The 14,818-nt window shown below is 54.2% G+C and overlaps 5 protein-coding genes across 5 annotated transcripts; 3 read left to right on the top strand and 2 right to left on the bottom strand.

Moving 5' to 3' along the window:
- Positions 1–373: 373 nt before the first annotated feature.
- On the top strand, positions 374–2,764 carry UMAG_05112 (uncharacterized protein; the record flags this gene model as incomplete). Its single annotated transcript, XM_011389879.1, has 1 exon — positions 374–2,764. One exon carries the CDS (start codon positions 374–376, stop codon positions 2,762–2,764), a length of 2,391 nt encoding a protein of 796 aa, XP_011388181.1.
- Positions 2,765–3,135: 371 nt separating this feature from the next.
- On the top strand, positions 3,136–4,767 carry UMAG_05111 (putative tyrosyl-tRNA synthetase; the record flags this gene model as incomplete). Its single annotated transcript, XM_011389878.1, has 1 exon — positions 3,136–4,767. One exon carries the CDS (start codon positions 3,136–3,138, stop codon positions 4,765–4,767), a length of 1,632 nt encoding a protein of 543 aa, XP_011388180.1.
- A 206-nt stretch (positions 4,768–4,973) lies between these two features.
- On the bottom strand, positions 4,974–8,345 carry UMAG_05110 (uncharacterized protein; the record flags this gene model as incomplete). The annotated part of the gene is made up of 1 exon (XM_011389877.1): positions 4,974–8,345. One exon carries the CDS (start codon positions 8,343–8,345, stop codon positions 4,974–4,976), a length of 3,372 nt encoding a protein of 1,123 aa, XP_011388179.1.
- A 622-nt stretch (positions 8,346–8,967) lies between these two features.
- UMAG_05109 (uncharacterized protein) lies at positions 8,968–10,644 on the top strand (the record flags this gene model as incomplete). The annotated part of the gene is made up of 1 exon (XM_011389876.1): positions 8,968–10,644. The coding sequence occupies one exon, from the start codon at positions 8,968–8,970 to the stop codon at positions 10,642–10,644; it is 1,677 nt and encodes a 558-aa protein (XP_011388178.1).
- A 268-nt stretch (positions 10,645–10,912) lies between these two features.
- On the bottom strand, positions 10,913–14,248 carry UMAG_05108 (putative leucine--tRNA ligase CDC60; the record flags this gene model as incomplete). Its single annotated transcript, XM_011389875.1, has 1 exon — positions 10,913–14,248. The coding sequence occupies one exon, from the start codon at positions 14,246–14,248 to the stop codon at positions 10,913–10,915; it is 3,336 nt and encodes a 1,111-aa protein (XP_011388177.1).
- Positions 14,249–14,818: the final 570 nt, after the last annotated feature.

Below are 14,818 nucleotides of genomic sequence, written 5' to 3'. Positions count from 1 at the left end.
GCCTCAGCCGAATTTATTCCAATCGAGCCACGAGCGTTGGGATTTCTTCTTGCTTACAAATCATGATCAAATCAACCACCCGCTCCACAGTCACAAGTCACAGACACGAGTGTCACAGTGACGAGTGTGCCTGATTTTTTTTAAGTCATGGGTCGGTGAGAATGCCGAGTGACGAGTGACGACCCTGATCAATCACGAATGACAAAAATCAAAAAACAAAATCTGAAATCTGAAATCTGAAATCTGAAATCTGAAATCTGAAAGCTGAAAGCTGAAAGCTGAGCTGAAATTTTGGTGTCAAGCACAAAGTGTCGTTGACTCTGTCTTGCTCTTGTCCTCGTACAACATCTCTATCCCTCTTGCATTGCCCAGCATGGGTCGACAGCAAAGGAAAGAAGATCGCCAGGCACGCAAAAGGACCAAGATATCGGCTACTCAGTCGCATGCCAAGAATGCCTCGGCCTCTTCAAACGCTGTTGGCAAGCAGACCAACAATGCTGGGTTTGTGTTCAACAAGAATCAGTTCGCCAGCTTGATCAACAAGGGCAAGGCGAAACAGCAACAGATGCAACAGCGACAACATGTTGCTACCCAAGCACAAACCGCGAATTCGAATCGTGCCAACACGCATATGGATGTTGCTGCGTTCGATGCAGCCGAGGCAAGTGCTGCTGCAGCTGCAAGGCTGAGAGGCGAGATTGCGGGGGCGGCCGCGACGTCCAACTCACACGATCTGGATTCGGACCGCATGCATGACGACCTTGATACAAGCTTTGCACCACCAGGTTCACTACTCGATCCGATGCTCACAGGAAGGCGCGACAGCTCCATCAAGGCCTACATGCGCGAGCTTCGTAAAGTGGTCGACAACGCCGATGTCTTGCTCCAAGTGCTCGATGCACGCGATCCGCTCGGATGTCGATCGCTAGAAACCGAACGGATGCTCCTCCGTGCCGGAAAGAAAATCGTTCTGATCCTCAACAAGATCGATCTGGTCCCCAAATCCAACGTCGAAGCGTGGCTCAAGTACCTGCGACACGATTTCCCTACGCTCGCCTTCAAAGCCTCCACCCAATCCCAACGTACCAATCTATCCCAAGGCGCCCTGACCGTCAACTCTTCGGCGAAAGGTGGAGCAGATGTCATCACGGGCGGCTCTGAAGCCATTGGTGCAGGAGCGCTGCTTCAACTCATCAAAAACTACTCTCGCAGTCTCAACCTAAAAACTTCAATCGCGGTCGGTGTATTTGGGGCTCCCAATGTGGGCAAATCTTCGCTCATCAATTCACTCAAACGCGCTCGTGTCTGCAGCGTTGCTTCCACTCCCGGCCATACCAAAGTTGTTCAGAGTGTGATGCTCGACAAATCGGTGCGCTTATTGGATTGCCCGGGCATCGTGTTTTCCGACGAGTCCGTCTCTGGAGCTGCATCGCTAGGACTGTCGTCACAAGAGATTCAAATTCGCCGTCAATCCGCTCTGCTTCGGAACGTGGTCAAAGTGGAACTCGTCCAAGATCCCATTACGCCGGTAGAAGCCATCATGGCACGTGTCGAGCCCGCACATCTGATGTCCGTCTATGGTCTCGAATGGTTCCAGCAAGGAGATGCGCAAGACTTGCTGATGCGCATTGCCGTACAGCGCGGTCGGATGGGTCGAGGAGGCAAAATCGATATCCAAGGAACAGCACGTAGCGTGTTGCACGACTGGAATGTCGGCCGCATTCAGTACTACACGCATCCGCCCGCGCTGCATCGTTCGGCGATCTTGTCGGAGCACAACGCGCCAGTGGATGCGCTGACAAAAAGTATTGGAGGCCAAGAGCAAGATGTGAACAAGCAGTTGGAAAAGAGTTCCAAGATCTTGAGTGGCTTCAGTGAAGCGTTTGATCTGGCGGGGTTGTTAGGAGAGGCGGATGCCGAGGTATTTGGCGTGGGAACTGGCGAGTCTTTGAACCTGCCAGATGCTCCTGCACCGAGGTATGCACAAGAGGAAGAGGAAGATGAGATTGATGATCCCCAATCCGTCACCACTCGTCTCGTCGAGGTGCCAAGACCGACGTCAGCAGAAGCGGACACATCACGACGTTCAACTTTGGGCAAACGTTCGCGCCTATCTGATCCGCAAGACTCGGACTCGGACGATGACTTTTCAGCAATCCCATCTCATCGTCGCGTTCCTGGCTTAGATCCCGGGGCTGATGACGACGACGACGATCCTATTCATGCCGATCTTGCCTCGCAAAACGACCTAGTTCCCGATCCGACCAACATCAACGCGTGGAACGACAAGCTCGCAACAAAAGCCTCTGCAATCAGTGTCTCTTCGAAACGCAACGCCGAACTTTCGCTCGCTTTCTCGGCCCAAGAACTCGCCCAAATGGCTCCTCTTTCCGGTGCAGCACGACGCAAGATGAAAAAGTTAAAGAAACGTGCCGATCGCGCCGGAGCTGGACTAGTGGGTCAGTTCGAGCATCAGAAGCTGGAAGAGAGCGATGCAGCTTTTGCGAAAAGCGAAATTGAGTTGGTTAAGGGCGTTGGAGGTGGAATGTTTGGTAACTTGGCCAAGACGACCAAGACTGGCCAAGAGAAGGAGCGCAACACGACAGAGAAGCAGAGAGCAACGGGTAGCATGTTTGATGTGCTGTTGGAAGGGCAAGATATGGATTCGGAGGAGCAAGACGAGGAGCAAGAGCAAGAGAAAGAGAAAGCTGTACCAACCGCAGGTGGTGCTGCTGCTGAGGATGATTACGAAGAAGAGCTCTAGCCACACGTGCGCATGCGCATTACATATTCAGATATCGCACCTTTGGCTTTTAAAATCTTGTTCGCCGTCATGTTCGTTTCTAGACTTGGAATGTGTGACTGCAAAGCCGGATGAAGTCGTTCAAGCGTCGTGCGTTCTTGGGATCCAGTTTAGTCCAGAACGACATGAGCGAGCGCAAGTAGGCCTGTCACGAAAGGCTATCATCGAGCCAGAAAGGGCGTGGAGAGCCGACTTCCGATTTCCGACTTCCGACAAACGTCTAAAAAAAGCGGCGGTTCGGACTTGGATGGTTCTTCTCATGATTCTTCTGACCTTGTACACTATCAACGAATCGTAGATTCTGATGCGCGTAGATAGCTGGAAGAGCAAAGATGATCCGCACCGCGCTTGCTAGGCGTCTGTCTATATGCACTCGTGGCTCGATCCGCCTTACTTGCTCTGGTCGCATCGCACAGACCTTTTCGGCTTCGGCTTGCATACGACACTCTTCTACAAGCACTGCTTGCCCACCCTCCTCCGCAGCCTGTTGGAGCAAGGATAGCTCGATACCGGATCTGATCAGCGAACTCGAGTCGCGCAATCTGATTGCGCATGTGACCTCGCGCTCGCTCCGGTCTCACCTCTCGTCGGCACCTCGCATCGTGTATTCGGGCGTCGACCCGTCCGCCGACTCTCTGCACGTGGGGAATCTACTGCCGCTGCTCACGCTGGCGCATTTCGCACGTCACCGCCATCATCCCATCGTACTCGTCGGCGGAGCAACCGGCAGCATCGGCGATCCGAGCGGAAGAAGCACAGAAAGGAATGCACTCAGCAAAGACGTGTTGCATCGTAATGTTGCAGCCATCACGCAGCAGGTTGGCAAGTTTTTCAATCACGTTCAGGAGTACTATGCAGAATCCACCGGAGAAAGGTTTGCAGTAGATAACCACACTGAGGACAAGGAGCGCGAGGCGAGCAGATTGGGTATGGGTATTCGAATGATGAACAACTACGAGTGGATGAAAGACGTTTCGCTGTTGGACTTTCTCGGAGGTGTGGGTAGACATGCAAGGTTGACACAGATGCTGGCAAGGGATTCGGTCGCTTCGCGCCTAGCACCCGCTACTTCTACTGGCTCATCCTCGGCTGCAAATGGCGGTGGTGGCATGTCGTACACTGAGTTCTCGTATCAACTTCTTCAGGCGTATGACTTCTCGTTCTTGCACACCCACCATGCGTGTACGATCCAGATCGGCGGATCTGACCAACTGGGAAACATCACTGCTGGAATCGACCTGATACGACGCACCTCATCCACATCATTGCTCACCGACCCCGCATATGGTCTCACTCTGCCGCTACTGACCACGTGCACCGGCGAAAAGTTTGGCAAATCAGCGGGCAACGCCGTCTGGCTCTCTCGGTCGAAAACCTCGGATTGGGCGTTGTACCAGTTCTTCGTACGCTCATCCGACGCCGATGTCGAGCGCTACCTTCTCTCGCTCACCCTGCTCGAACCACAGTTTGTCAAGTCGATCATGCAGGAGCACCAAGAAAACAAGAAACTCCGAAAGGCGCAGACCGTACTCGCCGATCACATGACGCGCTTAATCAGAGGTACGCACGCCATGCAACGCTGCAAGTTGCTCACCGAGCTCCTGTTCAGCCACACCAGAACACTCGGCGATCCGCTCGAGTCTACGCGCAAAATGCTTTCGCAACTAGACACATCCAGTATCGGTGACCAAGACGGGATCGTGGCCAAGCTGCATGACGAGCAGGTGGTCGGCGTCGACGTAACCAAGGTCGTAACAACAGCTGGCTTGGTCAAGAGCAGAGCCGAAGCAAAACGCCTCTTGATCAGCGGCGGGCTCTACATAAACAATCGACAGGTTCAACAAGACGCCAACACTGTGGTAAGCGAGCAAGACCTGGTGCGCGCCAAGAGCGCAGGCGGAAGGATATGTTTGTTGAGGGCCGGAAAGTCGGCTGTCAAAGTGGTGTTTGTGCGTCAAACTTGAGGCGTGCTCAAGGATAAGTTAGACGGAGAGTTCAAAGCCACGGCTCTAGCCAACACAGCACGAGCGTCGAGCGTCGAGCGTGGAGAGGAATTGCGAATGTGAATTGTACCAACGTACAAGGTGTGGTTGAATATTTGGTTTGTGACGGACAAAGATAGTAGAGGTGTCGAGACAGGTGGATGAACGAGTAGAGAGTGACCAGATTTTCACAACGAATCGTCGTCCGACATGTCGACATGCTCGTCCTGGACAGATGCACTGCGCAGCTGATCTGCAAATGTGTTTTGCTCGGCGGCGTCGTCGTCGTCTTGATCGAAACCAAGTAACGTGTCCATCGCTTGCACGCTGTACTCCAACATACTCGCCTCGATCAACACTCTATCCGCCCTCTGCCAATGCCTCTCGGTATACGGCAACAGAGCTTCGACCAAAGACGCCAAATCGACCTTGGTCTCGTTTTGCAACCTCCTCTGTCTGGCGCTCTCCTTTTGCGCTAGTGGAGCGACGATCCCCAGTTCTTCGTTTTCCAGCCTCTCGGCGAGCGCAGCTCGATGCGATTTCGAGGCCGAATCGAAAATCGAAATCAGCGACGAGGCTGTATGAGTAGAAAGAATCGCATGAAGCACAGTTTGCGCGATCGGAGCGGTGCGTGTCGAGGTATTCCAGTCTCGAATGTAGAGTAGGAGCTGGATGAGTTGGTTCGGGGGAAGCGTGGACAGGATCGAGTCGATGGATGCTAGGCCGGTGATCGAGTTGGCGTCGGCGTCGGCAGCGCAAGAGGCGTCACTCTGAGAGTGGGCATTCGTAGAAGCGTTGCGGGGACGATGAGGACGAGAATCAGTTGGAATACCTGCCGCTCTCAATGGCTCATCGTCCTGTTCGAATGCGATCATGTGCTCATCTTGGTCATCATCGCTATCCACTTGTAGTGCACTCGTCAACAGCGCGTTCCTCTTGGCACGCTCCACTTGCGGCCTACACTGGCTGACATGCGTGAACAGGCCCAACAAGCGTCTCGGTTGCGCCATCTGCAACGCGAGCGCGATCGCATTCCTCCAATCCTTGTCGACCAGCATGTTGCCAAATTGCTGTTCCATCCTGACTTCATCCTCCCTCTGCTGTCTCTTCTCCTCCTTTTCCTCCTCGGTTCGATCCTCCCACGCCCTGATAGACCCATCCGCAGCAGCGCTCACCATCCAGCTTTCGTCCGACGACACCGCGATACTCCAAACCTTGTCATCGTGAGCATCAATCGTGCTGGTGCACTCTTCGTCTTTGACGTTCCAGATCTTGACCAGACCATCACCTGCACACGAAGCCAACTGCATCCCCGCCGACAGGAATGAGAGTTTCAGAACCGAGTTCGTGTGCCCTTCAAACAGCTTTACGCTGGTGAACGTTTTGAGCGACCAAAGACGCACAGTCTTATCGCCGGAAGCGGTAGCTAGCGCCAGATCGACGGGCGAGAAGCGACAGGCCCAAATGCCACGTTTGTGGCCCTTGAGCGTTGCTAGCGTTGTCAACCTTGCCGTTGCCGCAGAAGACTTGGAGGAAGACGCGGAAAACGAGAGCGACAAGATCTTGGCTGTTCGATCTTGCGATCCGGTAGCGAGCATGGCATTGTTGGGCGAGATGTCGAGGCAGTTGATATCCTTTTCGTGGACGCGTTGCGTGACCAAGCTCTTGAGCTGAATAGGATGCGCGATGGGCTGTGTAGAAGAGAGGAGCGTGTTGACAGGAGATAGGTCCCAGATCTTGACGGTGCGGTCTTGAGAGGCGGTGACGATGAATGGAGAGTAGGGTGCGCCGGGAGACGACGCACGACGCGCAAACGCGATGGCTCCGACCGATTCGGCGTGCCCTTCACAAATGCCGACGCACACCCACTCGCCTTGTTCAACATGCGAGCCAGCAGATGCGTTACTGATGGATGTGGTGTGACGAGAAATTTTGACTCCGCCATCGTCCGCACCTTGCTCTGAGCCAAGACAAGTCGAGAGCCGCCAAGTGGGGACGTACGCCCAGATCCTCGTAGTCTTGTCCTTGGCACCGGATGCGAGCAACCGCATATCCGGCGATTTGTCCAGACACAAGACGATGTCGGTATGTCCCGCCAGTAACTCTGCCGTTGTCTCGTCACCATCGGCTCCACCCAGTGTATACACTCGCAACGATCGGCTGTTGGTGGCCACCGCCAAATGCGTCTCCTGAACCGTCGTGTGGTCAATAGCTGTGCAAGAGAGAAGCGCTAAATCGACAATTTCATCGTTGAACCCAATCAACTGTCGCACCTTGTTCAGCCGTGCTCCGGCCGCGCCGCCAGCGGATCGAACGACGATGTTCTGATCGGCATGCACCGATACGAGCTGTGGTCCCAACGCATTGGAAACCAGGTGGACCGCCATGATGGCGCGTGTTTCCTCGTCGTCCGCATATGCATGGTCTACAGTGCGGCCTGCAGCTGACGCGCGTTTGGCACGTTGTTGCTTTGCATAGTGTGCGAGTTGCTCGTTGAACGTTTTCGGTTCCTTTGCGATAATGGTGGATGATGCAACGTCCCATAGACGAAGGATTCCATCGGATCCGCCCGTCCAAAACACCTGTTGTTCGCCAAGACTTGTGGCTGGCAAGAATCCGACCGATTCGATCCCTTCGTTTGCGGATAGCGTTTCGGCTTGCTTCCAACCAGCTGCGGCTTGAGCACTTGACTTTGCTGCCGCTGATGCCGGAAGACGCCAGACGACCAACGTGCGATCGCGCGAACCCGTGACGAGTGTAGCCCCGTCTTCGGTGACGGCAATTCCTCGGACTACTGAATCGTGCCCCGTCAGAGTCGCGACGGGCTTATGCAATTCGGCAGGATTGTTAAGGTCCCATACTCGCACTTTGCCGTCAACAGATCCAGTGAGCAGCTGGATGATTCTTGTTGCCGTGTTGTCAGATGACGCCTTTGATTTGGATTTGTTCTTCTTGCTGGTTGTATTTGACGTGGACGAACAAGGCGGCATGTTCCAGGCGAGGGCAGATACGACACCAGCATGCCCTTTAAACGCATGCGTGCAGAAACCTCGTTCAATGTCCCACACTTTTGCAACGCCGTCCGACCCGCCTGTCGCTAGCAAGGTACTGGTGGGATCGATGCTCATGAGATTCACCTGGCTTTGATGACTCTTTGCAAGATTCCGGACCAACTTGCATTCAGGCAGCGTATAGATGCTGAGCGATAGGCTGCGCGACGCTACGACAAGGTGCGATCCCGAAGGTGAAACCGTCAAAGCGGTCACCTCTTCCGTATCGCCCGCGAGACGTTGGACCACATTGCCTGTGCTCACTTGCACAACGCAAACTTGGTCGTTGAGCGTCGCAAACAGCAAAGCACCATCGGGAGTAACGGCGGTAGCGCCACCGGTGTAGAACGGTTCGAAAGAACGTCGCTTTTTAAAGGATGTCTTAAGTCGATTTGACGAGCATGGAGCGGCAGCGGCGAGGGGTGTGGAAGAGGAGTTCGAGGCTTGTGATTGCTGAGCAGCGAGAAGCTTTTGGATCTGGTCCGGGGTGAGGACCTGTGCGTCTGCCATTTTCGCTTCGCTTCTTTGAGCTACACCACTGAGCAGCTTGCTTCGGCAGTCAGCGACGATCAACGGATCAGTCAGGCTAGCGATTTCTGATGACGACGTTGACGATGGTGATGATAAGGATGAGGTTCGAGTGTCGAACGAAACAAAGTGGAACGCAACTCACAACGGTCAATCACCAATTCACGATTCTTGAAAAAGCGGCGCCAACCGAAGCACAAACAGAAAGAAAGAAATTCCGTTCCAAATTTATTTCTTCTTCTGCTACAATTTCCACATGACCGTATCCCGGAATTTGGGGGACTGGCCGACCCGGCCGAGTGAATCACAAATCTTTCCAACAGAGTCACACGACCTCATTCGTGATTGATGCACAATCGTGAGGTCCCGAGATGCACAGGACCCAGGCACAGATTCACCGATTCACCGATTCACAGATTCACAGATTTGTTCGTGATTCGTGATATTCGTGATTCGTGATTCGTGATTCGTGATTCGTGATTCGTGATTCTCAAAGCATGTACGATTCTCGCAATCGTGAATCGCACGCCTCCACCTGTCTCACCACCGTCAGCACCTTGATCCACGCCGACGTGCAACGCATTGGCGCTTTTATTGCACAGCCATGCGCAGCCTCGCTCTGGCAGCAGCCGCACTGCTAGCTCTCTCGCTCGCTTCACCCCCCACGGTCGCACAACAACAAGCAGCCTTCAAGCTACCAAACGAGCAGCAGGCGATAACATTCGCATCCACGTCTTCCATCCACCCGACCAACTTTAGCGGTGAAAAGGTGGTCCGATTCACCACTACATGCCAAACACAGCATCGAGAGCTGCTCGAACAAGCGCATCGACTGGATCTCGATGTGTGGGGTGCCAAGCTAGGCAATGCTTGTGCGGTTGAGAACGCAGAGTTTGGATGTGTAGATATTCGAATGGCGAGTAGGACGCACGATGAAGATCCATTCCGAATCACCACATCCGTGGAAAGCATCATGGAGAGCTTGATGCAGCCTTTCCCAGAGCGGCTCAAGAGTACAACGCTGATTGAGGACCTGGGGCAGCTCGTGGCCCAGCAGCAAGATCTTGCTCTAACGCCGAGTAAAGATCAAGAGTGGTTCGAGGGATACCATACGTTGGAAGAGATCGAGGCATACATGAACATGCTGCAGCAGAGCTACCCGGCTCACGTCAAGGTGACCGAGATTGGAAAGACGCATGAAGGGAGATCGATTCTGGCGCTCAAAATTGGAGATGGGTTGGACAGCGAACCTCCATCACCACCTGAAGAACCGCAACCAGAACCACAACCACAACCACAACCACAACCACAACCGCAACCGCAACCGCAACCCGATCCACCGATCAACATGACTTGGACCGAGGAAAAACTCGGAGTCATGATTACGGGCGGACAACACGCTCGAGAATGGATCTCAACATCGACATCTCTGTTCTTCGCGGCGGACCTTTTGCATGCGGCACTCGGTAATCGCACGCAACCCAACGCCACATTTTCAGCCGAGTGGGACGCGTTCAGAAGAAAGTCTCGCAAGGGACGCAACAAGACTCGTCAAACGTGGACGCGATCTTCGGCGCTGTCCGTCCTGCGCACGTTCACGATTAGCGTGATTCCAGTGACGAATCCGGATGGATACGTGTACTCGTGGACGCACAACCGCATGTGGCGCAAGAACCGGCAACCGAACAAGTTTCCCTCGGGGCTGTTCTGCAAAGGCGTCGATTTGAATCGCAACTGGGCGTATGGCTTTGCGACGGATGCGGTGCGGACGCTAGCTGGGCCATGTTCCGAGATGTATGCCGGTACAACGGCGTTTTCGGCGCTGGAAACCAGCGCGCTCGCGACGTACATGTCGGATGCGGCCAACAACGTGCGCGCGTATTTCGACCTGCACTCATACGGCCAACTGCTTATGTACCCATTTTCGCACTCGTGCAATGAGCCGGTTGGCGACGAGGAGGATCTGCTGGAACTCTCGCTCGGCGCAGTCTCGGCGCTGAAACGCGTTCATGGACGTCAGTTCAACGCCGGCAAGGTCTGCGCAGTCTATGCGCAAGGCGGTGGAAACAGCATCGATTGGTCGTACGCCTCCACGCAAGGCGCAAGCGGCGACGACAAGAAACCTATCAAGTGGAGCTTCAGCATCGAACTGAGGGATGGCGGGACGTACGGTTTCCTCTTACCGCCCAAACAGATCGTTCCTGCAGCAGACGAGTTGAGCGCAGCCCTCAGCTACATGTTTGATTTCATCGCTAAAAAGGAGTCGCATTCCCAATCGTAGGCCTCTCATGATTTTTATCCAACTCACACTCACGAATCATGAATCGCGTGACACTGTGAAGACACGAATGTGCTAGAGATGCATACACATGTCAAACCATCTCTAGCATGTTCTAGCATGTACTGTAAATTATGTCTCCGCCTCCACCGCTACCGCACCCAACACAAGCGCTCACTGAACAAACGTAAGCACCAATCACAATGTCAGCCGTATGCTTCTTGGGACGGCAGTGTGGAGTGTGTACAAGGACTCGTGAATTTACGTTGGGTTACGCGTCCGTGTTGAAGAAGGTGAAACTCGGGTGTCCTGGCTCGGCAGTTTCGAGGAGCTTGTCATCAACGCCTTGGAGGTGCTCGTACCTGTGCCTGTCGTCCTCGATACAGAAGATGTGGATTTGCTGGAAGTTCATGCTCTTCTTGAAATATCCACTGGCCGCCTTGAGCGTTTCCAGCTCGTTGAACGGCAGCAAGCGGTTGAATGCAGTCTGTGCGCCAAAGTCGGCAATCCTCTTTTTAAACGTGACGATAAAGTTCATCACTTTCTTGTCCTTCAGCATGCCATCCTTGGCAAGCTGCTCTCGAATTGCCTTGTCGTCGAACGAACCACTACCAGCGTCATAGTGCGCTTGCACGATCGAAACGCACTTGTCCTGCCAGGCGGGGAAGTTTTTGGCTACAAACATGCGGCATTCTTTAGGTGCACGTTCGTTGTATTTAACCGCCGACGCAGCAACACCATTCTTGCCCTTGGACTTCTTAGTCAGCAGAATTTCGGCATCACGTACCGTCTTGACTGTCCCGGAAACGTACGCCAACGCCTCGGTGATCGAGTTATCCACGCGCGCCGAAGCCTCGGGCCATCTCGCGTTTTGGATCGACGTCTCTTCACCCAAAAACTTGCGCCACACGTGCTCGGCAAAGTGCGGAGCAATCGGCGTGATCAGCAACGCCTGCGTTCGAATCCATCGCAAGACCAGATCCACGTGCATACCCACATCCGACGTCGCTTCACGGTACAGATCACGCGCCGTCTGCAACTCGTAGAAGCCAAATTTGGTGGCGTCCTTGTAGAGCGACTTGTTATAAGCCTCATTGGTAAGTTGGATGAGGTTGTTGATCTGGTTCTCAAACGATCTGTCCCAGAACGTGTCCTTGGGGCCGCTTCGAAGCGTCGCCTTGTTGGCGATCACCTCGGCGCACCATTCGATAAGCGTATGCAGCCGCAGGATGTTGGCGTTGGCCGTCTTCTCCTCGAAATTCGCATCTTCGATACCGTCACCAGCGTCGGCGAGCGACAGACGCGTGGCGTCGGCACCGAACTTCTCCACCGACTGACGCAAGCTGAGCGAGTTTCCGGTCGACTTGGACATCTTTTTGCCATTCAACATGAGATGGCCGTTGGCGCGGATGGCACGCGGCCAATGGTGCTCGGGGAAAAGAGCCGAATGGACGTAGACGCAGAAGGTAAGGTGGTTCGGGATCAGGTCTTTGCCCGACGAACGGAGGTCCATGGGGTAGAAGTAGCGGAACTCGCGGCGAAGAATCTCGGCTTTCTCCTTAGGGATGGTGGTGTCGGTGGGGTAAGCGGCATCTCCGAGGATGTAGTCCCAAATCTCGTCGGTGAGCTCCTCAGCTTTGATACCGATGGGGCCAACCTTGCTTCCATCGGCAACACCGCCCTGGAGGTGGTGGGCGATGGTGTAGTAGGACATGTAGATGGTTGAATCACTGAGCGACTCGACGAGGTACTGCGGATCCCAGGGCAGCTTGGAACCGAGACCGTAGGAACGAGCACAAGCCCACTGCTTGAGCCAGTCGATGGTGCCTTCAAAGGCATTCCGGACCTCGGAGCCAAACGTGTTCATTTGAGCAATTAGTTTGCTAGCCTGTGCCTTCCACGACTCCTCGCCGTAGTCCATGTACCACTGGTCGCAGAGAGCCACGACACACTCGTCGGCACTTCGGCTGATGACTTTGCCCTCGGGTTCAGCGTAGGCGAAAGCGAGGTTTGCCTTGATCATCTCGTCACGCACCTTGTTCTTGGCATCTTGAACGGATTCGCCCTTGTAGGTGCCGACGAGCATGGTGCCATTGTAGAAGCCTTCCTTGTAGGCAAGCTCTTTGGCTTCGGCCAGCTGGTTCTTGTCCTTGGCGCTTTGGATCTTGAGCTGCTTGACGAGCGTCTCGGCAGTCATGTCACCGTAGGCGGGGGTACGAATGACGGGGATAGGCTCGAATGCGGCCCACTGCGGGTCAATCTTGAAGTATTCGGCCTTTTTGCGCAGATCCATGAGCGTAGCATAATCGTCGGGCGAGTCGGAAGGAACCGAAGTGACAACCCCGGTACCCTTGGTAGCGAGCACGGTCTCCATGGGGAGCACGTAGACTTCCGGATAGAGACCGAAAGGAGCCTTGATCTTGGTGCCGATCAGCTGGGAGCCCTTGACGGTGGCAAGCGAGTTGACCTGGCCGCGCTCCTTGGTGATACCTTGGAAAGCCATGTTTCGCGCAGCGCGCTGGGTGCAAATATAGACATCCGTGTCGTTGATCTGGAAGGCGCCGTAGTCGATTGAAGGGCCGACGTAGCAGTTGGTCTGACCGTACATGGTCTCTGGACGGAGGGTAGCGGCGACAAAGTAGACATTCTTGCCCTGGAGCTTGGCGTCGAGCTCGGGAGCGGCGAGCGCACCCCACTGAACGAGCTCCATCTTGAGACCGGTGTACTCCTGGGGGCCGACACCTTCACCGTCGGATCGGTCGTGGTCCATGCATGGCTGGCCATCCTTAGGCGAATAGATGGTGTAACGCTCGCCGAACTTGATCTTGTCCATTGCGTGGAGCTTGTTCATCTGCCAGCGAACGAAACTGTCGTAGTAAGGGTTGACGTCGGTGGTGATGAAAGCGCGTCGCCAGTCGATGCGAGAGCCGAAAGCGGTACAGTCAGCTTTGGCGATGGGAGGGAAATAGCTGAGCCAGTAGTTGGGATCGGCGAACTTTTTGATCTCGTCCTTGGGCACACCCGAGTTGAGCATGATCTGGAATTGGTACTTGAGACCGGTGTCCTTTCCGGCGAGCTTACCCTTGGTGGCTTTGGCAACGTTGGTCTTGGTAACGCTCGAAGTGTTGGCGGTAGGCGCTGGTGGTTCAGGAGCATCGTCGTGGTCTGGCTCGTCTGCGGGGTCCTTGTATCCGGAAAAGTCTGGGCCAAACAGCTCGATCTCGCGAACGAGTTTGTCGGCAGCAGCACGGATGGGCATGCCAGTAACGTGGAAAGCCCATGGGAAGAGGGCACGCTTTCCCTGCATGCGTTCGTAGCCGGCAGCGAACTCGACCTTGGAGAGGGTGAAGGCGTGACCAAGATGGAGGGAACCGTTCATGTAGGCGTATGGGATAGTGGCGAACCATTTGGGATACTTTGCGCGCACCTCTTCTGGAGTCATATCGATGAGGCCATCATCCTGAGTAGGAGCATCGACGTCAAAGACGTGCTGCTGTGCCCAAAAGTCCTGCGACTCCTTTTCGAGCTTTTGGAGAAAGTCACGCTTAGACGTGTTTTCGAGCTGGATGGGACCTGCGGCATCCTTTGCAGCGTCCTTGGGTGGCATGTTGGCGTTATTACAGATGAATCTAGCGGAGCTCAAGGGGTGCGGTGTTGCTGCGAGAGTTGGAGAGTAGGTAGAAGGACGATGCAGAAAGCGAGCAAGAGGCCCTGTACGCGGCTTCAGCGCCAAAGAGCGGAACAGACAAAGGGTCGACGTCGTCGTGATCTGTGTAGGCGCTGATCGACTGCACCAGAGCGAGACGATGACTGATATTGGAGCAATGTGTCGGCTGTACGCGATGCCACAGAGATGATGATGGTGAGGATGAAGATCAAGACTCTCTCTCTCATCAGTCACGAGTGAGTGTGGATTTCAACTTTGGTGGAACTCACGACTCTGACTTGGTTTGTGTTTCATCGGTTCTTCTACGCAGCACACAGCACAAAACTCGTTCACGATTTCTGACTCTGAACACCAAACAAAAATCAAAATCAAAATCAAAATCAAAATCAAAATCAAAAAAAGTCACAAGTATTAATCGTGAATATTATACAACGCGCTGAGCCAGCCAAGCCAATAAAGCCCAAACTTGGATCACGAATAAGCATGCAAAAAGCAAGCGTAATCGTGAAT

Source organism: Mycosarcoma maydis, chromosome 4 (assembly GCF_000328475.2).
Source record: "Mycosarcoma maydis chromosome 4, whole genome shotgun sequence".
In the NCBI taxonomy this organism is placed as follows: domain Eukaryota; kingdom Fungi; phylum Basidiomycota; class Ustilaginomycetes; order Ustilaginales; genus Mycosarcoma; species Mycosarcoma maydis.
Note: the sequence above shows the minus strand (reverse complement) of the source record. Positions and strands in the feature narration are given on the sequence as shown.